This window comes from Cnephaeus nilssonii (assembly GCF_951640355.1).
Source record: "Cnephaeus nilssonii genome assembly, chromosome: 23".
NCBI classification, from domain to species: Eukaryota; Metazoa; Chordata; class Mammalia; order Chiroptera; family Vespertilionidae; genus Cnephaeus; species Cnephaeus nilssonii.
The window spans coordinates 17,962,683-17,985,163 of NC_137094.1; the positions used below are offsets into that span (position 1 = coordinate 17,962,683).

The 22,481-nt window shown below is 40.1% G+C and overlaps 1 protein-coding gene across 1 annotated transcript in view; it reads right to left on the reverse strand.

Moving 5' to 3' along the window:
- Positions 1-1,277: 1,277 nt before the first annotated feature.
- The window catches only part of LOC307094728 (complement factor H-like), a gene marked incomplete at both ends in the record, with an annotated part of 58,950 nt that continues 37,746 nt past the window's right edge, over positions 1,278-22,481 (reverse strand). Inside the window, 10 exons of the mRNA XM_079763768.1 lie at positions 1,278-1,474; positions 4,824-5,006; positions 6,661-6,837; positions 7,766-7,939; positions 8,634-8,843; positions 9,309-9,485; positions 10,335-10,511; positions 11,962-12,144; positions 12,258-12,440; positions 13,391-13,581. Of these exons, the coding sequence (XP_079619894.1) occupies positions 1,278-1,474; positions 4,824-5,006; positions 6,661-6,837; positions 7,766-7,939; positions 8,634-8,843; positions 9,309-9,485; positions 10,335-10,511; positions 11,962-12,144; positions 12,258-12,440; positions 13,391-13,581 (1,852 nt within the window). The remainder of the gene's footprint in view (positions 1,475-4,823; positions 5,007-6,660; positions 6,838-7,765; positions 7,940-8,633; positions 8,844-9,308; positions 9,486-10,334; positions 10,512-11,961; positions 12,145-12,257; positions 12,441-13,390; positions 13,582-22,481) is intronic.

Consider the following 22,481-nt stretch of genomic DNA (forward strand, 5'->3'; position numbering starts at 1 on the left):
CTGGCTTTCCAAATCTCACTTCCTCCTTTCTGAATTTCTCTGGGCTTCTATAGAGCATCCTTTTCATCTTGGTAGGTACCAGTGTGCTGCTTGTCAGAGCCACTCACCCTTGCAGCATGCACTCTAGAGGGGTTGGAAACCTAATTCTACTGTCCGCCAGCTGTGTGACCTTGTACAAGTTACTTACACTCCCAAGACGACCTCAGCTTCCTCATCTGTAAGATGGGGATAGTCATTATGGTCTCTACCTCACAGGATCCTTACAAATATTACATGAGTTTATATTTTTAAAGTGTTTAAAGCAGTGCCTGACTCCAAATAAGCAGCCTGCGCAGGTGTGTTTAAATTAACACTCCCTCACCTGATATTGTGTTCCCATCAAACATCACTAACAAAGGAAAAGGAATTAGTATACGAGCTTACTATTCACTGAGACATGTGAACTGGCTCCTCTCTGCTCTCAAAAATAGAAATACCGCTCGTATTAATCAAAATGAATAGTTTTCAACCTCATGGACTCTACATTGTGGGGTATGAAGGTCAGTTATGAGGTTCATCTCATTACTGCTAATTGTGGTAAAAGTATGACATTTTAATATAAATACAAGGTTGAATTCTCCAGCACTCTCTTTTTTGTTTAAATAAATCTTCATTGTTTAGATTATTATAGGTTTTCCTCTTTTTTTTTTCCCCCATAGCTCCCCTCCACCTGATTCCTCCCGCACCCCATGCCCTTCCCCCCACCACCACTGTCTTCATCCACAGGTGTAAGATTTTTGTCCAATCTCTTCCCACACCCCTCACACCCCCTTCCCCCTGAGAATTGTCAGTCCACTCCCTTTCTATGCCACAGTTTGTTTTGATGTGTTTGTGAAGTGATATTAAGATGAAGATGGAGACAAGCATTTTATATCCTTTCCTCTGAAATAAGAGTCACAATGTCCCCACAGTCCTGGAGAAAGCTGAGAACGTTAGGAGGGAAGTGGGGGGAAGCAGAGGGGGAGAGATGGCATCTAATTTCTGGCCAGAGACGTTTCATGAACAGAACACATAGCATGTTGGTTTGTCACATTTTAATGAGATGCTTATGAGAAGTGGTGCGTTCGTCTCAGATTACAATGACATCTTCTACATGGCATTTAACTAAAATTCTAATGAATGAATAAAAGGGAGTTATACCCAACTAGAGAAATAAATTAAGAAGAATTAGATTAATATTAAAGCATTCTGAATGAAGGCACATATTTTAATGTGAAAACTGCCAGATAGCTCTCATTTTACGCACAAGTGGGATACTCCATTTTCCCTTCTCGACATTGTGCTCGGAATGCAGATTCTGGTGACACTTTACGATAGCCAGGTCGACACCTAAATTCAGTATAATCGTTTGTTCTAGAATAAAGTTTTTTCTCATCTGACCATTTGAACTCTATGTTATGTTCTCTCATGACTTCTTCTGATATTACACATGGATCTGAAGGTTAAGAAAAAAGGAACATAAGATTTTAGGTAGTATACAAATATTTTCCACAGACTTTACACTCTCATGTAGAACCTTCTACACAGATCCAGGAATTTATCCTCAAACCCTTTTCCAAACCACTTCATTGAAAATCCACCATGTTGCTATAACTCATTGTAAACTATCAATGATGTAAAAATGAGGTACTCTTTGGAATGTGTGATCACTGTATGCTATAATCAATGTTCACAATGTCCACGATGCTATGAAGAGCTTTCATTAAAGGATCCTTGAAGGGGGTGGTGGAGGTGGAGAGGGTGGAGGGGGCATAAGTGGTGACGGGGAACATAAATTACAATGAAGAAAAGTGATAGTTTCTTGCTGTTGTTGCTCAAGAATTTTTCAGACTGTATACCCTCAGCCATCACTATTTGGTGGTCAACAGAAGAGGTGACAGTCCATGCAGGTTCTGTTGTAAGCAGCAAACATGGCATTCATTACATGGATGTCCCAGAGCCCACGAGGATATTAAAAGACTTACCCAAGCATTTGGGGGGTTCAGACCACTCTCCTTCACGACACATTATTCTCCTGTTTCCCTCAAGTACATAGTAGGCCTGGCATTGATACTGCACTGAAGACCCGGAAGCGTAGAGTGGTGATGGATACGTGGTAATTTCTCCATTGTCAATAACGGGAGGGGGCCCACATTTTCCTGTGGAATCTAAGAGAGGATATGGTTTGATTTATTGAGTGAGCAGTGGACTTTAAGGGAGCTGCGGAATAGGAGGGAGCTACACTCACCTCCTCCCAGCCCCAAACCCATTTACAAGAAATGATAGAGCAACAAACCTGAGTAACCAAATGAAGGCCAGCTGGACAGGAGCATAGTAATCAAGTGCTTACAGAAGCTGCACAGAGACTGGGAGGGGAGAATGAGACACCCTACCCTTGCACTCAGGTGGGTCTGTCCACTTCCCACTTAGGCATGTCACCACTGCGTTCCCGAAGAGGCCCAAAGAGTTCGTGCATTCATAACGTGCTGTGTCCCCATGTCGATACCTGGGCTTCTTGTTTGGTATAAAGGCATTTTGCACTGGGGGAGGGCTGCCACAGGAGAGATCTGAATAAAAAGGAAAAAATGGATCTCTAAGGCAGCGATCATTTAGACGCAATTGAGACTGAAAATCTTCAAAAATTTACATGCAAGACTGAAAAAAGAAGATAAAGCAATTTTTTGGTAGGAGTTAAACTTTTATATCTTGACATTTTTTCCCATCTTCCCTCAAAGGTTAATAGAAATTTTTAGGCCAATGAAAATGATGATTACGCTGTACAAAACTTTTTTGTTTGATGTATTCCTATTTGTTAATTTTTTTCTTTTGTTTTGCTTGCCTGAGGAGATATATCAGAAAATAAATATTGCTATGAGAAATGTCTAAGATTTTATGGCCCATGTTTTTTCTTCTAGGATTTTTATGGTTTTTAATCTTACAATTACGACTTTAATCCATTTTGAGTTTATTCTATTGTAAGGTATAAGAAGGTGGTCCAATATCATTTTTTTTTTGGTTGTGTCTGTCCAATTATACCAGCACCATTTATTAACCAGTGGCACCCCAATAAATTCAATAAAAATTTTAAAACTTTTTTCAAAGTAAGAAAATGATCGCTTTTCTGAACATTTAAGTTTAGTAAAATAAACATAGATTATATAAAATCGAAGTGAATTTACAAACCAAATAAACACATAACAAACATGTTATTTGGCAGCCATATGCGGTTCGCAAACATGTTTTTGAATTGTGATTTTAGGTCCTTAGAAAATGAGTACGGTAGCCAGGTTCTTAGAGAATCAGTCAAGTATTGCCATGCTTTGAGGAATGTCGCATGGCTAAGGAAGATGATCACTTAAGATATCCACACAGAAACTGAGGACACAGAAGAGTGCAGTATATTTACAGTTTCCTGAAAATACTCCAATATCTTGAGTGCCTAAGGGCACTGCAGTAGCACTGTGCAGCTCATCAGGGAGATTCGGGTGGATGCAAAGTAAGAGGATGAAGGTACGGTTCCCAACAAAAGTGGGCATAGAACCGGCTGGGAATTGCTACAACGATTTCGGGGTCACAACCCCTGAGCTTCTGAGGCTGAGTCTGAGTGAGCCTGTGAGTTTGCATTTGACTTTCTGCCAATTCCCTGAGATGCTGACACGGCTGTGTCAGGGGTCACACTCTGAGGGCTCTGGAGCTCCAATGCCCACCATTGATACACATCCATTCCTCTATGTTGAGGCATAAACCTTCCTCCAACTGGCCTACACCAGAACCAATGTCTATTTTTAATGATGCTAGAAGCCATTCATCAAAATACCTTTGCATGTGGGTGTTCCTATCCATATTCCGCCCCTACACTCTACAAAATCGGATCCATCCATTTGGTAATAGTCTGGACATATATAAATCACTTGTTCTCCTGACTTGTATGAGTTCTTCGGCTGGCCTATGAGGATGGCATTGCCATAGCTGGGTGGGCTAGAACAAATAGTTTCTGAAAAAGCAAGAACATAGACTTTTCAGTAAACCTTTAAAAGTACATATCAGGTAATAATTATGCTCTAGAATAGTAGATACACACAAAACCAATGCCAACTGTCCAACCTTTTTCTTATAGCTTCAAAATGTTAGCCATCTTGACTCAATTACATTGAATAATTTTACATTTATCAAAAGTGCAATGTGGGGATGGTGGTATTGAAAGCCTGAGGAGATGGGCATACAGGTCATGATCGAGACCAAACTTCTTACATCCAAATTCTTATTTGTCCACACAGGCCACAGACACTATGTGCATTTGATATTTTTTGCTTCTGTCTAAATCTGTTTCCCATATTCACATCAAACATCTTAAAATAACTATGTTGTTATTGATTTCAGAGAGGAAGGGAGCTGGGGAGTAGGAGGGAGCTACACTCACCTCCTCCTGGCCCCACGCCGATTTATAGGTAATGATAGAGCAACAATCCTGAGTAACCAAATGAAGGGTCTGTCCACTTTCCAATATATTTTTATTGATTTTAGAGAGAAAGGGAGAGGGAGATAGAAACATCAATGATGAGAGTGAATCATTGATTGGCTGCCTCCTGCAAACCCCCGCTGGGGATGGAGCCTGCAACCTGGGCATGGGCCCTTGACCAGAATCAAACCTGGAACCCTTCAGTCCTCAGACCAAAGCTCTTCCACTGAACCTAACTGGTTAGGGCTAGAATTGTTTATTAATTCATCAAAATGTGATCATAAACAGGAAAACATATGCATTACACTGATTTTCTCAGAGTTCAGGAGGATAGTAAAGGACTTACCCAAGCATTTGGGTGGTTCAGACCACTCTCCATCACGGCACATTATTCTCCTGTTTCCCTCAAGTACATAGTAGGCCTGGCATTGATACTCCACTGAAGACCCGGGAGCGTAGACTGCTCTTTGATATGTGGTAATGTCTCCATTGTCAATAACGGGAGGGGGCCCACATTTTCCTGTGGAATCTAAGAGAGGATATTGTTTGATTTATTGAGTGAGCAGTTGATTTCAAGGGAGCTGAGGAGTAGGTGGGAGCTATACTCACCTCCTCCCGGCCCCAAACCCATTTATAAGTAAGGGTAGAGCAACAAACCTGAGTAACCAAATGAAAGCCAGCTGGACAGGAGCATAGTAACCAAGTGCTTACAGAAGCTGCACAGAGACTGGGAGGGGAGAATGAGACACCCTACCCTTGCACACAGGTGGGTCTGTCCACTTCCCACTTAGGCATGTCACCACTGCGTTCCCGAAGAGGCCCAAAGGGTGTCTGCATTCATAACGTGCTGTGTCCCCAGGTCGATACCTAGGCTTCTTGTCCAGTATAACGGCATTTTGCACTGGGGGAGGGCTGCCACAGGAGGGATCTGAATAAAGAGGAAAAAATGGGTCTCTAATGCAGCGATCATTTAGAGGCAATTGAGACTGAAAATCTTCATAAAACTAGATGCAAGATTGAAAAAAAGAAGATAAAGCAAATTTTTTGGTAAGAGTTAAGCTTCTATACCTTAAGTTTCTTTCCCATCCTCTCTCAAAGGTTAATAGAGATTTTTTGGCCAATGAAAAAGATGAGTATACTGCGCAAAAATTTTTAGTTTGATGTAGTCCTATTTGTTTATTTTTTTTTGTTTTGCTTGCCTGAGGAGATATATCAGAAAATAAATATTGCTATGAGAAATGTCTAAGATTTTATGGCCCATGTTTTTTCTTTTAGGATATTTGTGGTTTATAATCTTACATTTATGTCTTTAATCCATTTTGACTTTATTCTTGAGTAAGGTATAAGAAGGTGGTCCAATATCATTTTTTTGTTTGGGTCTGTCCAATTATACCAGCACCATTCATTAACCAGTGGCACCCCAATAAATTCAATAAAAATTTAAAAACTTTTCAAAGTAAAAAATGATGGTTTTTCTGAACATTTTTCTTTAAGTTTAGTAAAATAAACATAGGTTATATAAAATCCAAGTGAATTTGTAAACCCAAAAAACACATTACAAACATATTATTTGGCAGCCATATGTGGTTCGCAAACATCATGTTTTTGAATTGTGATTTTAGGCCGTTAGAAAATGAGCACGGTAGCCAGGTTCTTAGAGAATCAGTCAAGTATTGCCATGCTTTGAGGAATGTCGCATGGGTAAGGAAGATGATCACTTAAGATTTCCACACAGAAACTGAGGACAAAGAAGAGTGCAATATATTTACAGTTCCCTAAAAATACTCCAATAACTTGAGTGCCTAAGGGCACTGCAGTGAGCACTGTGCAGCTCATCGGGGAGATTCGGGTGGATGCAAAGTAATAAGAGGCTGAAGCTACGGTTCCCAACAACAGTGGGCATAGAATCCGCTGGGAATTGCTACAACGATTTCAGGGTCACAACCCCTGAGCTTCTGCAGCTAAGTCCGAGTGAGCCAGTGAGTTTGCATTTGACTTTCTGCCAATTCCCTGAGACGCTGACACGGCTGTGTCAGGGGTCACACTCTGAGGGCTCTGGGGCCCCAGTGCCCACCATTGATACACATCCATTCCTCTGTGTGAGGCATAGACCTTCCTCCAACTGGCCTGCACCAGAACCCATGTCTATTGTTAATGAAGCTAGAAGCCATTCACCAAAATACCTTTGCATGTGGGTCTTCCTATCCAAATGCCGTCCCTGCACCGTACAACATTGGATCCATCCATTTGGTAAGGTTCTTCACATGTATAAGTCACTTGTTCTCCTGACCTGTATGACTTCTTCTTCCGGCCTATGAGGATGGCATTGCCATAGCTGGGTGGGCTAGAACATGTCATTGCTGCAAAACCAACAACAGAGACTTTTCAGTAAATCTTATAAAGTACATATCAGGCAATAATTATGCTCTAGAATAATAGATACATACCAAACCAATGCCTACTGTACAATGTTTTTCTTACAACTTGGACAATGTTAGCCATCTTGAGTCAATTACATTCAATAATTGTACATTTATCCAAAGTGCAATGTGGGGATGGTGGTATTGAAAGCCTGAGGAGTGGGCATACAGGTCATGATCAAGACCAAACTTCTTACATCCAAATTCTTATTTGTTCGCACAGGCCACAGACACTATGTGCATCTGACATTTTTTGCTTCTGTCCAAATCTGTTTCCCATAATTACATCAAACATCTTAAAATAACTATGTTTTTATTGGTTTCAGTGAGGAAGGGAGAGGAGTTGAGAGATAGAAACATCAATGATGAGAGAGAGTCACTGATTGGCTACCTCCAGCATGCCCCCTACTGGAGATTCGATCCTGCAATCTGGCTTGTGCCCTGACTAGAAATTATACTGTGGCCTCCTAGTTCATAGGTAAATGCTCAACCAGTGAGCCATGTGGGCCTGGCTAATTCCACCATCTTAGAACGTTATGGATTTATGAGGAGATAACTGATAACCTCTCAGTGAATTGAATAATGATGGGGCTGGTGAGCAGGGACCAGCTGTGACACAGGAAGCGATGAGAAGTCAAAGGATGCCCATCAGAGCACGTGGACAGTGATCACGGATGACCTCAAATGAAATAATTTGGCTTCTGTTGCCAAACTTCTCATATGACTATTAATTCTGCTATTCGTTCTCTAGCAGAATTCAGAACTTTTAGAGAGACCTTCTAGAATTACTACAGTTTTATAGTTTTACCATAGATGCTCTGAACTAAAGATATTCATCAGCCTTAGAAGAAAATGAAATACACTATACTTGTGCATTCTGGTGGATGGGACCAATTTCCTCCTGAGCATTCTACAAATGCAGGTCCCCGGATCCAAAATCCGGGTTTACAGGTGTATGTATATTGTTCCACATGTGGATATCTGTTTAACCTTTTAAATAGATCAGCATTGGAAACCACAGGGGGTGGTCCACAGGGAAGTCCTAAAAAAAAAAAGGAAAGAAAGAATGACTGTGTATTTCACTAACTGAACTTCATTTCATGTCATATTTGGTAGTTTCATTTGAAATCAAATGATCATTCAGGTTCTAATATCACGTGACAGAAAAGGCGCACAAATGCTTCTAAAACCTCCATGGTGGTTGTCCAGCCGCCAGCTTGAGCAAGAACTTGACGCGAAAACTGTGAACACATCTAAGAATGAGCATATCACTGCTTCTCTAACCAACGATGAACAATAAAAAGAAACACATTGAGAATGATCTCAAGAAAGTTTCATTTATTGTAAGAGATCAGAAGGGACAATGGAGGGAGAACATAAATCTTTATAAAACCTGGCGACAAAGCCTTCATTGCAACCCATATGAATATGCAAGAATATGAACAGGTACACTTATATGAAGAGTTAGGTTTCATTTCACCACATTTCAGGTTTTGTAGGGGAAAAAAATGTCCAAATTACAAGTGATTTCATAATGAACCAATAAAATTAATAAAAACAGGCTTGATTTGTTTATGCAAAAATAATTTGGTAAAATATTAAAATCTCTATAAACGACATATAATGGTTTTATACTTTTATAATTCTAAAGAGTTACTTCTCATGACTTTGATGACGACGATGGATTATCTTACTGAACTGTACCAAACAGAACTTAGTTTGCCTGCTGTCCTCACCTACACACTGTGGTGGAGCACTCCATGTTCCCAGGTGGCATGTTATCCCATCTTCTTGAGACAATTTGAAACCATCCTTACAAATATAACTTAATGTGGTGCCATGCGCATACAGCTTGGGTTCCGATGTTTCTCTTCCGTCTTCTGAAGATCTGGATGACTTAATGCTTCCATGTTCTACATGAGGTGGTTGAGAACATGGAGTTTTTTCTACATGAAAAATAGAGGTTAAAAGATCAAGCACAAGGATAATGTTTACATTGAAAAATAAAATCCAACACTGCTTGGGATTTTATACTAGGGACATTGGGACAAATTAAATTATTTCATAATTAAAAATATGTGAAACTTGCAAAGATATATATGCCCATAAAATTGATGCTACAATCCATTTGTCCCATATGCCTCTTCAGTCTCCTCCTGTTCATCTTGAGGAGTGAAATATGCATGAACAGAACTTGGGTATTTCCACAGTCACCGGAAGTTTCTGTTTGCATTGGTTTCACATTAGAAGTGAAATAATGCTGGTTGATTTCTGCACCTGGATGGCATTACTGTTTGGAGATGAAGTGGCATGGATAGGGGAAAAGGGCTCATCTTGTTTCTTTACACAAAGCGGGGGGAGTTTTACCCTCATCTGAAAGACAGTTGCAACGCAAGTGACCCACGACTCACCTACACAGCGCGGTATTGACTGCCATCGTCCATCCTGGCACACGATTTCCTCTCCTTCCTGCATTAGAAAGTTTTCTTGACAGAGAATAGATATTTTTTCTCCTTCTTGATAATTCACTGTCAGGGTCATATGTTGAGAATTGGGAATCTGAGGTGGAGGTGGGCATCGTGGTGCTTCTAAAAATATTAAAATCAGATTTCTTGATGAAAAATCATAAGTCAAAAATATTAAAAGAACAACTCAGTGAATAAAATGATCAATAATAATGCACCTGGAAAGATCAAACTGTAATGCTCTGTTCTGTGTTTAAATATGTTATCTTTTCATCTTGTTTATCGCTCTAACATACCTCTTTGGGTTTATATTCTCATGGCCTTCCCTGAAGTTCTTTCCTTTATTCCTTCTGTGATCCATCTTGGGTAGCTTAGCTTATGTAAAATGCTTTCTGTATATTCTAGGCCCAAGGAAATTGGTAAAAATATTGAGGATAGTGTGTCAAGGTGTCCTCCAGTTAAAGAACAGCAACACAGATGTGAAAAGTGGGATGGCATTTGTGGTGGCAATAAGACGCGGTGTTCGCCAGACAGATATACATGAGCAAAGACAGATGCCTAGATGGGTAGATTCCTACAGCGATAGGTGGATGCAGACATAGATAGATGTGTAGATAGATGTGTACACCCACCCATAGATGCTTAGATAAATACACACGTTACAGGCATAGGCACATCTGAAGGTGAGAACTTGGTAGCAATGGGATTCCAACATTAATGGGCACATCCACTGCCCAATGTGACTTTAAAGCCACCGCACTGCTGGGTGGTTTGTTGAAAGCTGACCAAGGCACAAAATACAATTCATATTCAGAAGCAGTGTTTTGGTTAGTTTCTAAATTACTTTCCAGCTACAAAATTATTGTCATAATACATATTTAGTAAATAAAAAATTTAAGGTACAAGGAGACACCTTTTACAAGGTAGGAAGAAAAAAATCACATTTTGGAAATTATCTAAACAAGAGCTCACCTGTGCAGGTGACCTCAGGCTCCCATTTTCCATTCATGCAGACGGAGTGTTTCTGCGCTGACTTCCTCCCACATGTGTAACTGATTTTCCTATTATTCCCATAGTCCATCCTATCTGACAACTTTGTCTCAGAGGCAATTGCCCTTGGTAATTTACACGTCTTGAGTTCACCTGTTGCTGTAAAATGACAATATTCCATTGAAGACACTAATTATAAAAATCCAAGCAACTAATATTAAAAACAACCAACACAACAACTATAGAGTCCAGACTCTAATGAAATGGGACTTTAGGACCACAAATTCCACCAGCAAAGTTCTTCCTGATCATGTTGCATGAGGTGGGCTACAATGTTTGAACTTACAGTAGAGTCCTATGTCCAGTATTGAAATTTCAGAGAGAATGTTGCCCTTTGGGGATTGCAAGGACATTGGGGTTCAACGTTTGTCTGATCTACATAGGAAAGTCATACATGACTAAATAAGATCCCATTTGAAATCAGCAAGTGTTCACGTCCACTTTTCTTGATCTCAAACATCTCTAAATTATTTTTAGTCTACAACCTTAATGTATTAAAAGGAAAAAGTATCTGTGGAAATAGACTGTGAATTTCCTAGTTTTATTATATATTTTTCAATAAATTTCATGTACAATAACAAGAAAGGTTGATCTAAGTTGTAGGGTACAGAATGTGAATGTTTCAACATATCTTTAGCATGATCACCAAAAACCAGAATAAGAAATTGGTTGTTTACATCATAACCTATTTTGTATATATATTCTTAGGATCTTTGAGAAGCTATTTTATACACCACGTCATCCTATAATCTAATAATATTATATAGCCATAATGACACATTTATGCTGGTTTCAGTATGTTTTAGATACTATAAAGTTTTCATACACAGTTAAATATTTCAAAAATGTAATGCAGGTGGCAATGCTTTCTGAATTTGATAAGGCATCAGTGTAGATCTAGGTAGTTTTTGTTAATAATTTGTAAATGATGAGAGTCAAGTGAGGATAAACAGAACCAAGAAAAGTCAAGCAATTGGCCAAAGAAAAGTAATGTTTTGCAATGCAACCTGAAAAAAAATATATAAAATAAAGGAGACTAATTTAAAACAGACAAGAGGCTTGAGAGTTGATCTTATTTTTAGGACAGGTCCAGAGTGTTGAAGGAGACAAAATGAGTCGCCTTCTTCAAGAGATGATGACTGAAGGAAGATTTGTAGTCAAAAGGAGATGTGATGGTTGTAGTATGTCTAAAGATGCTTGTTTTCTGAAACAATTAATTTATCAGGATAAAAGAAACATCTTGAATAGAGTGCAAAGCAAGATTATATAGAGGTACAAAATAAACATCAGAGGAGAAAATTTCAATCATATGTATTTAAGTAAAATTTAGCTTCATAGGTATAAACAATGTCAATATTAGGGACAGACACATAAAATTCTATTGCTAGTTTCTATTTTTTCCTCTGTAGACACGATTGAACTATAAACCATGAAAGTTTGATTCATTATAATTTGCAAGCTGACATTTCAAAAATATGGTTGCATGTAGAGTTTCACAATAGAAAATATCCAATGTTATTAAATGTCAATTATAGAAGTGTCTTCTCACCAATGCACTGAGGTGGTTGGGTCCACGTTCCCCTAATACATGTAACTAAGCTGTAACCAATCATTGTAAAGTCGTCTCTGCAAGTGAACGCTACTGAGTCTCCATGGTGATAGGAGGGCCATGCTGGGGACACGACCTTGCCGTTCTCCAGCTCAGGTACGTCTCCACATGTACTGTGCTCCTCTGTGAAAATCCCACAACAAACATTCAACTTTAAAATGTAAGTGAGGTCTTGATATGAATAGAAACACAAAGTGTTGACGTAAGTCTAACGACTGAAATTGTGTATACATTACCCACACACACGGGCAAGGGTGTCCACTCTCCATCAACGCACTGGATTTTCTTAGCGCCCTTCAGCAGGAACCTGGGGTTGCAGCCATACTCCACCACCTCACCGTGTCCATATTCCTCTTTAGGTGTGTCTGCAACTGTCCCGTTGGGGAGTCGAGGAGGTTGATCACAGGATTGTACTTTCTCTACGGTAGAAATACTGTGTAAGTAAAGGTTAAAGTGTCTCTTGTACAACTGAAAATCTAGTAAAATGAAGAGATTTGTTCTTTAATCTATGACTTATTATCTAAGTTATTATAGCATTCTTTTGAGAAATGAATCATGTCTCCCAGTTCTTTTATGATACAGAACTAGCATGTTGGACATAAATATAAGTCCAGGAAACGTTTGATATTCTAGATCTTGGGTGGGGAACGTCCGGCCCGAGGGCCATAAAAGGCCTTGGAAATCATTTGGTCTGGCCCTGCCAATGCATTAGAGGTGAGTTAATTAAATGTTTGAGCAAATACAGCAGGATAATGTTTTAAGTTGACAATTTTGCATGATCTGTGAATGATGTCATAAATATTCAAAGGCCCTTGGCAGAAAGAAGGTCCCCCACCCCTGCTCTAGAAGATCTACACCTATATGCAAATCAATGACCAGATATGATCGTGTAACTTCACATTCCACGGAAACATTTCATCAAAACTTTTGGGGGAAAAAAATCATTGGAGGCAAGCATTTGATCAACAAATTTTAACTATATGTGATATTGTATATAGCATTGAAATAACTCTATGATACTTGAATATTGTTTAGAAATTCCAGGGAAACTTGAGGTGAGATCCATGCTGATAGAAATGTGTGATACAAATGGTGGAAGTTATGCAAAAATTATGACTTAAGAGATCACTCTAACATCACTCAGTATGTCCATCTACAGAGATTTTCAATATATAGTCAAAAAAAAAACAATTAAAGATTACTTCCTTAAATAAGAAAGTGTGAGGTGTCTACTACCCAACACACATTCCTGGCTTAATGCACTGAGTTATAGACACACTGGCAGCCAACAGAAAATTAAGAGAGGAAAAGAACAGCTAGTTTCCAACATTCTAATTCTGATTTGAGCAAGTGTCAGAGAAATAGTCACCTTTACATGTCGGAGGATTAGGGGACCATCCAAAGTGGTAGCACTGAAGAGAATCTGGTCCAACGAGAGAGTGGAGTCTATTTCTGCAGGAGAATTTCAACACGTCTCCAATGACATATTTCTCTTTCCGTGGGTGAGCAATTAAGTTCTGCTCTATATCGGGAATGATGCATTCTCTTTCTATAAAATGGGTAAATAATTTAATGGGAACATATGATTAATCAGTGCCAAGTAAACTTTATATGTCGTGCAAAAATAAGTGGCTGGGTGTTGCATATACGAAGAGGCATCAAATAAATGCTCTCCCTGGAAGTGCATTATCTATTATGTCTGACACATCCCTCACATTCATATGGGACCCTCTGAATTGCAATAGATGTGTCCTGAAAACTTACTTGTAATATTAACTCTCTTATAATGGATCTGATTTTATCAATGACATTTATAAAATTAAATGCGACATTTTTTTATATTATCAGAACAATACTATTCTCTCACATTAAAAAACAACTAATGCTACAATTTTAAATTGCATGCTTAAATAAAAATTGGTATTTTAATTTAATATACTTGGGGGACCAGGATACTCAGAGAGGCATTTCTCATATATTTCAGTAGAGGAACCTTAAAAGTTGTTTAGTTAATAATTTAAATCAATTCCTACGTAGAATAAAATCCCAACTCTTTTACACCTACACTTCCGATGTCATTTTATCTTTCTCCCCTTTGTTGATCCAAACGCCAGGCTGATGATCTGAACATTTTTTAAGAGATCAAGTACTTTGACTCAGGCATTGAGCATGACCTCTGAACCAGGAGGTCAGGGTTTGATTGCCACTGAGGGCACATATCCAGGTTGGGACCTTGATCCCAGTCAGGGGGGGTGGGGTGAAGGAGGGAGCCTATCATTGATTCTCTCTCATTATTGATGTTTCTAACTCTCCCCTCCTCTCTGAAATCAATCACTATATACTTTAATACATGGTATTCTCTTACTTTAATCGGCTATATCTTTCATATTCCCATTGGAGTCCTGTCTACATATCTCAGTTTTCACTTCACAGTATAGCCACACTTAACACCAATGTTTGAAGTCAAAAGCTATAAGACACATATAAAAACACACGTTTCCCTGAGAGACCAACCAAATACTATTGGGAGAATTTTGTTAAATTAGTTAAGAATAGAAGAACTTCTGGTGGCTACTTTCAGGCAGTGGGCATAAATCCTTTGAGAAATTGTAATTCCCTACCCTCATCATCTCCATTAAAGCAAACGGTGCTGTTAAAACATTGCCAAGGAATGTGCCTCTGTCCAAAATAGTAACAGCTGAGATAGTATAAACGTGTAAGGCCACATTTTCCGAACTGTTAGAAGCCATCATAAAGGTTGGGAATAAAAATAATAATTCCATATTGGCACTCCATGTTGAGAACCAGTAGAAACATCCAGTTTGCACAGGGATGGGTGAATTGGGCCAAAGGTGGTTTTTATTTAGCCGGTCTTGGTACTTTTCATCATTCCTGCAAATGACTTATTGTGAGAGATTGTCCCTTAATGAATGCAGAGACCAAAGTTTTGGTAAATTACCCTCAACCATTCCTAGCCGATGTGTTCAACTCCTGGTCAAGGGCACATGTCTCGGTGGCAGTTTCCATCCCGGGCCCTGGTTGGGGCTTTTGCGAGAGGCAACCAGTCCATGTGTCTCTCACATCGATGTGTGTGTGTGTCTCTCTCCCCCTCCTCCCTCCCTTGCACTCTTTCCCTAACGATCATTGGAAAATATACCCTCGGTGAGGATTTTTTAAAAAGGAAAAACAAATAAAAAAGGTCCAATCCTACTTATGAAGGAGCTAAATCTTCCCATCAGTTTCAACTCACCTTGTCCACGAGCCCAGGAGACCCACAGGGTGAGGATGACCTGGACTAGAAACAGCATGGTGGGGCTCCCAGGGTGTGTTAGCACAGATGGTCCAGCGCTGGTGTTTGGGGTTAAATCTGCTTCAGGAGCCGTTAGCAAGTGTGAGTGAGACTCTGGATATAAGTGAAAGTACTGGGAAGCTAGTTGACTGGGGTCACTCAGTAGATATCAAAGTTCAAAGAGTTTTGCAATATCTGTAAATCTGCATGAATGATTTCAAAATCATCTCCTGGGTTACTTCCCTGACAGGTACTTACAGCTTTCCTTAGGGACAGTAATGAGCTGGTTCCAAAAGTGATACAAAACTCCAATCTTTAAACACTTCTTGAGGTGAGGTTCTTTCTCAACCAGGAGGCTCACGTGGGAATAGCTCAGACTGCATGTCCCTGTGACTGTCTCTTGTCCTCTCGTTGCTCTCACCCGACTGCAGTCCTTAGGGGTCAATGGACACCAGCCAGTGTGTCCCCACAGTGTACGGTCCTGTCTGTACGGCAGCACTGATTTTTTTGTAAACTCATAACAGACCACACCACCAAGTCCACGGATTTCAGCACATTCTTGGTATTCAACTTGTTTTCCATGTTTTATTTGTTTTTAGAGATAGAAGGAGATAAAGACAGAGAGAAACACTGATGTGAGAAAGACACATCAGTTGCTCGTGTCCTGTACATGCCCCGACTGGGACAGGGATCGAACCTGCAGCCCAGGTACATGCCCTTGACCAGGACTTGAACCACAGACCCTTTGGTCCTCAGACTAACACTGTGTCCACTGAACCACACCAGAAAGGCCAATTTTCACATATAAATTTTTATTGCACTCTTTCCCCCAGTATATTCTAAGCTCCCGTGTTTTGTTTGTGTAAACCTCCGATTGAATAGGCAGAAAGCCACACCGTTACTCCCTTGCTGTTTATTGCTCTCTTGGCAAGGAGTCTAATCCCACGACGGTGAAGAATTTATTTTCTAGGTACAAGTGAAGCTTCTTCATTCACACCTGGCGAACTCCACTGTCCCTTCCCGACACGCGGCTTGAAATGACTACACTGACATCACCGCCTTGTGTCCCGATTTGCACATAAATTCAAAGATATCCCCTGATGTTGCATAATAGATTTTGTCATCTTTCCCTTTTAACCGTATGTTCTTTTCATTCATGATTTTTTCTGATATCACACATGGATCTGAAAGTAGAAGAAATGAATAAAAGCAATTAGGAATCTTTCCTTTTATGGACTAATAAAGCTTCAACCCAATCACTAGCTTAGAGGATGAAGTTATCATAAGAGCTAATGTACATCATCAACGTGGGCCGAGTCCTGTCCTCCGCCCCAGTGTGTGGGCCCTCACAGCTCCTCAGCAGGCAGCTGTTCTCCTCACACACCAGGAAGCTGAGGGGAAGGCAAGGTCAGGCACACCTGTCCAAGGTCACAGAGCTCATCAGCTGGACGATGCGTGTGGACCCGGAAGTGTGACTCCAGGGCCTTGGCTCTCTGTCTCTGGGATGTGGGCACACACACAGGTGATGAACATTAGCTGTTTTGATTATTTCATCCTCTAAGCTAGTCATTAAGTTGAAGCCTTATCATATCATAAAAGCGTCGTATGCAAATTGTCCCCTCAACTGGGAGTTCTTGCATGAGTTCGACCAGGGGGCAGGGCTGGCCAGGGGAAGGGAGGGAAGCCCAAGCTGGCAGTTGGCAGCCACTAGGGACCCTATCAGTGCACGAATGTCACCCACTGGGCTTCTAGTTTGTTTATAAAAGAAAGATTATTGGTTGTTTTTATCTGTTTCTTCTACTTTTATATCCTTGGGTAATAACACGTTTAAAATGTTACATGTTAAAATTGCCCTCTCTGGTGTGGTTCAGTGGTCACAGTATTGGCCTGAGGGCCAAAGGTATGGGATTAGACCTGGTCAAGGGCATGCACCTGAGTTGCAGGTTGGATCACTGTCCCAATTGGAGGATGTGCAGGACGCAAGCAATTGATGTGTCTCTCTCACATTGATGTCCTCTCTCTCTCTCTCTCTTTCTCTTTCTCTCCTCTCTTCCCCGCTTCCCTACATTCTCTTACTGGAGTGAGAAGTGAATCATAGACTGAAGAAGACTTGTTGTGAGGATGAAGGGCAGTTTTCATTGGTTCCACCTTCAGGGTTTGAACTGCTTGGCAGAGTTGAAGCTTTGCTCTTCTATTTGACAAAAAATAATCAGTTATTTTAGAGCTACAAATCTTAACGAACCTGGTCAATGAACAATTTCCCTGACCCTAAGTCAATATGGGAACTGAATTTCTGTTTTCTCAGAACCCATTCTGAAAGCACATGAAAACAAATCCAAGTCCCGTCCAATGGAAGCTCTGTGATAACTAGTCTCCAATTAGTATTTGAGCAGAAGTTAATTGGCCAAACTAGTTGTCAGTTTGGGTTAGACTTTATGTTTCCCATTTTCTCCATGTCATGCCTCTGATTCTGTGGTGCCCTCAAATGAAAGGTGCGTAGGCCGGCCAGTGTGGCTCTGTTGGTTGGACGCCAAGCCATGCACCAAGAGGTCACAGGTTCATTCCAGGTGAGGGCTCATTGTGTGATTATGGGCTCATTCCCCAGTATGGGGCGTGCAGGAGGCAGCAGGTAGATGTTTCTCACCTTTGATGTTTTTCTCTCTCCCTGTGCCTCCCTCTCATTTAAAAACAAGCAAAACATATGGGGAGGAGGGGCAGAAGTTAAACGTGAAGAATGTGCTGAAATTCTTGGACTTGGTGGTGTGGTCTGTTGTGAGTTTACAAAAAAAAAAAATCAATGCTGCCCTACAGACAGGACCGTACACTGTGTGGACACACTGGCTGGTGTCCATTGACCCCTAAGGACTGCAGTCGGGTGAGAGTAACGAGAGGACAAGAGACAGTCACAGGGACATGGAGTCAGAGCTATTCCCACGTGAACCTCCTGGTTGAGAAAGAACCTCACCCATTCTCAAGAAAGGTTTAACTTAAAGACACATGTTTTATATCACTTTTGGATCCAGTTTATAACTTTTCTAAGAAAATTTATACAAGTACATGCCAGGGGATGAAGTCAAGAAATAATTGTGAAATCATTCACAAAAAGTTACAGATATTCCAAAACTCTGATATTTGATATCCACCGAGTGACCTCAGTCAAGTAGCATCCTGGTATTTCACTTAAATCTAGGGTCTCACTCACACTTGGTAACAGTTCATGAGGCAGATTTGAAACCCCAAACAGCAGCGCTGGACCATCTGTGCTAACACACCACGGGGAGCCCCACCATGCTGTTACTAGTCAAGGTCATCCTCACCCTGTGGGTCTCCTGCGCTCGTGGACAAGGTGAGTTGAAATTGACGGGAATATTTAGCTATTTCTTAAGTAGGATTGGACCTTTATCCTGTGTCTTTAAGTTTTTTTTCAATCCTCATCCAAGGACTGATCTTTCAATCTTCTCTCCATTGATCTTGAGAGCGAGAGAGGACAGCAGGGAGAAGGGAAAGAGAGGGAGAAAAAAGGGTAGCGGGAGAGGGAGAGAGAGACATCGATGTGAGAGAGACTGGATGCCTCTCCCACAAGCACCAACCAGGGCCTTGGATGGAAACTGCCACCTAGACATGTGCCCTTGACCAGGAGTGGAACCCACCGGCTAGGGCTATTTGAGGGTAATTTACCAAAACTTTGGTCTCTGCATTCATTAAGGGACAATCTCTCAGAATGAGTCATTTGCACGAATAATGAAAAGTACCAAGATCGGCTAAAAAAAACACAATTTTGGCCCAATTCATCCAGCCCTGTGCAAACTGGATGTTTCTACTGATTCACAACATAGAGTGCCAATATGGAATTATTATTCGTCTTCCAAATCTTAATTATTGCTTTTAACAGTAGAAAAATGTGGCCTCACACATTTGTACAATCTCAGCTGTTACTATTTTGGATAGAAGCACATGCTCTGGCAATGTTTTAATAGCAGCATTTGCTGTCATGGAGATTATGAGAATAGGACATTAATTTGTCAAGGGATTTATACCCACTGCTTGAAATCAACCACCAGAAGTTCTTCTATTCTTAATTAATTTAACAAAATTCTCCCAATATTATTTGGTTGGTCTCTTAGGGAAACTTGTGTTTTTATATATATTTCATAGCTTTTGACTTCAAGCATTGATGTTAAATTTAGCTATACTATAAAATGAAAACTAAGATAGGTAGACTGGACTGCAATGGTAACATGAAAATATGATAGATATAGCAGATTAAAATGTGAGAGAAAATAAAAGTATTTTTATTTTTAAAATATAGTTTATTGAATTCAGAGTGGAAGGAGAGGGGGAGAGAGTGGAAACATCAATGATGAGAAAGAATCTTTATTGACTCCTTCCTTCACATCCCATACTGGGACTCAAGCCCCCAAATCAGGCATGTGCCCTGACCAGGAATTGAACCATGATTTCTTGGTTCATAGGTCAATACTTTATCCCCAAGCCATACTGGCCTTGCAAAAAATTTAACATTTTTCAGGTTCATTTGAGGTTAGTGTCAATTAACATCAAACTCTTGAGATATAATTTACTTAACACATGTGTCTAGAAGTCACAAATATTTTCTACTAATTTTAATTTAATCATTGCTAATATATATATGGACAGGGTGCTCATTTGAATGCCCTTTTGCTCTTTGGAAAGAACAAAAACATGATGTTCACTTTATTTTCATGTCCTTGATGATTTTCATGTGATTTCTGCATAACACACTTTTCCTTTCACTTTTCAGAAATAGCATGTGACCCTCCAAGAATTGAAAACAGTCAGTACATTCCTAAAAGGACCAATTACGGACTGGGAGACACAATCACATACTACTGCACAAGTGGCTTTTTCCCTTCCTCCTGGGGAAATACTGCAAAATGTACTGACAAAGGCTGGGATCCTCCTCCAAGATGTAGCTGTAAGTTCACTCCATATCTTGACCTGCTGTTTAATTCTGCAATTACTTCTCTTAAACTTAAAAATAAAGGGGATCTGCCTGGCTGGCATGGCTCAGTGGTTGACCATTGTCCTATGAACTAGGAGGTCACGGTTCAATTCTTAGTCAAGGTACATGCCCAATTTAGGGGCTCAATCCACAGTCTGGGACATTGCAGGAGGCAGCATATCAATAATTCTCTCTGTTAATTAATCTCTCTCTCTCTCTCTCTCTCTCTCTCTCTCTCTCTCTCCCCCCCTCCCTCCCTTCCTCTCTGAAATCAATAAAAAAAATTTAAAAAAATAAAGGTGACCTAATGAGTGCAAATCTTGGCCTCACTGAGAAGGTAAAGCAGAGGGATTCAAGGCAGTCTTTGATTTCCAGCCTCACTCAAGGAGACAGGCACGGGGCTCCCTTGTATGAGGGGGATGAATGTGGGGGACATTGTGCACCTTCTAAAGCCATCCCCTGTCACACATGCCCCTCAGTCCACAGGGTATTTTATTCCTGGGGGGTTGCCCCTTTTCCCAGGGTTTTCTGTCTCTGCAATCTCATTGCTGTTCCTTGTATATCAGTTCATTGTCAAAGGAGCCCACACTTAAGCTGGATCTTCCATGGATGACAAATGAAATGATACACATAACAGGTTAATGGCTCAGTGTTCATTCAAGGCCAAGGCCAAATGAATGTGGACAGTCAGGTGCCTTAAAGAGGAGGCCACGACCACTGTGACACAGACTTCAGTGAGCATAACAATCAATGACAAGAGAAGAGTGACTATTTATGTAGATAAAATATCATTTAAATAATCATTGTGTATATAATGATTCGATATTTGTCTATATTGTGAAATGATCAGGGAACAAGTGTCACTCACATCATCTGAAGGTTATAACTTTTCTTGTCCTAGAAAGCCTAATGCAATGAGTGTAATTATGGACATATGAGAATATAATTCATCAGTGAAACAAGGTATCTCTCATTACCTTTATATTAAGGTAAAACATTACTTATCCTGTGTTTTGTTTGTTTTAATTGCTAGTAAATCCCTGTGAATTTCCAGAAATAAAGCATGGACTCCTATACAATGAAGAAACATATAGATCATACTTCCCAGCACCGATAGGACAATGGTTTTACTATTCCTGTGATGAAAACTATGTGACTCCTCCTGAAAAGGTCTGGCATTACGTTACTTGCACACAAGATGGATGGACCCCGGAAGTGCCCTGCCTCAGTGAGTAAACCTCTCTGTCCTGTGCACGTGGCAATATTCAGAGTTCAGAGAGCAAAACATGAGCACCACTGAGCCTGTGTGAGAAAAATACAGGCAAGGAAAGAGTTCTATGAGCAGAAAGACCAATATAGATATTTTCTTTTTATGATAGGTCCCTCATTAAAAACATGGGAGATGAAAAAAGACTTTATAACGATGTTGATATCATTGGTTCATAGTGTAGTTGTGAAAAGTACAGATAAATCATCTTTAATCTTGGTTTTTCTTTTTCAAACACATTTACTAGCAACTTTCATTTTACTTAATCTGCACGTTGGGATGCTTATGCATTCGAGTTTAAAGATGGTAAAGATTTTTAATTCATGAGTATGACTACATTTATACCTTTTTATGATTATTGTTTAATTTTCAGGAAAGTGTATTTTCAATTATTCGGAACATCCACATTCTCCACCTCAAGAACAAACATATTTACAGGGACAGTCCATCACTGTTACCTGCCCTCGGGGCTACAGTTTCCCAAACCCACAGAGAACAGTGACATGTACGGAGAATGGCTGGTCCTCGCCTCCCACATGCATCCGTAAGTGAACCACCCAGATATCCAGTCCATTTGGGATTTTCTAAAACCAGACGTATCCCTGTGGAAAGTTTAATGTGTCAACTCTCAAGGTGAATGGGCCACGCCTTCTTGGCTTTAAAACAATGGCCTACTTCATTTCCTGTTCCAAATGTGTTTGCAAAGTTTTAAATTTTTGATAACGAATGGGTCGTTAATTTATGGTAGTACGTGACAGTGAGCAATAAGGCATGAATATTGTGAAATAATGTTAAGTGAAACAGAGATTAAGATCACGCACTGTGTGTGTTCATTGAAGAAGCAATGAAAATGTCGTTTAAATTAAAAATAAATACACTGCTTGCCCAATGTCACATGTATATCTCTGTCAACTATTTCACCT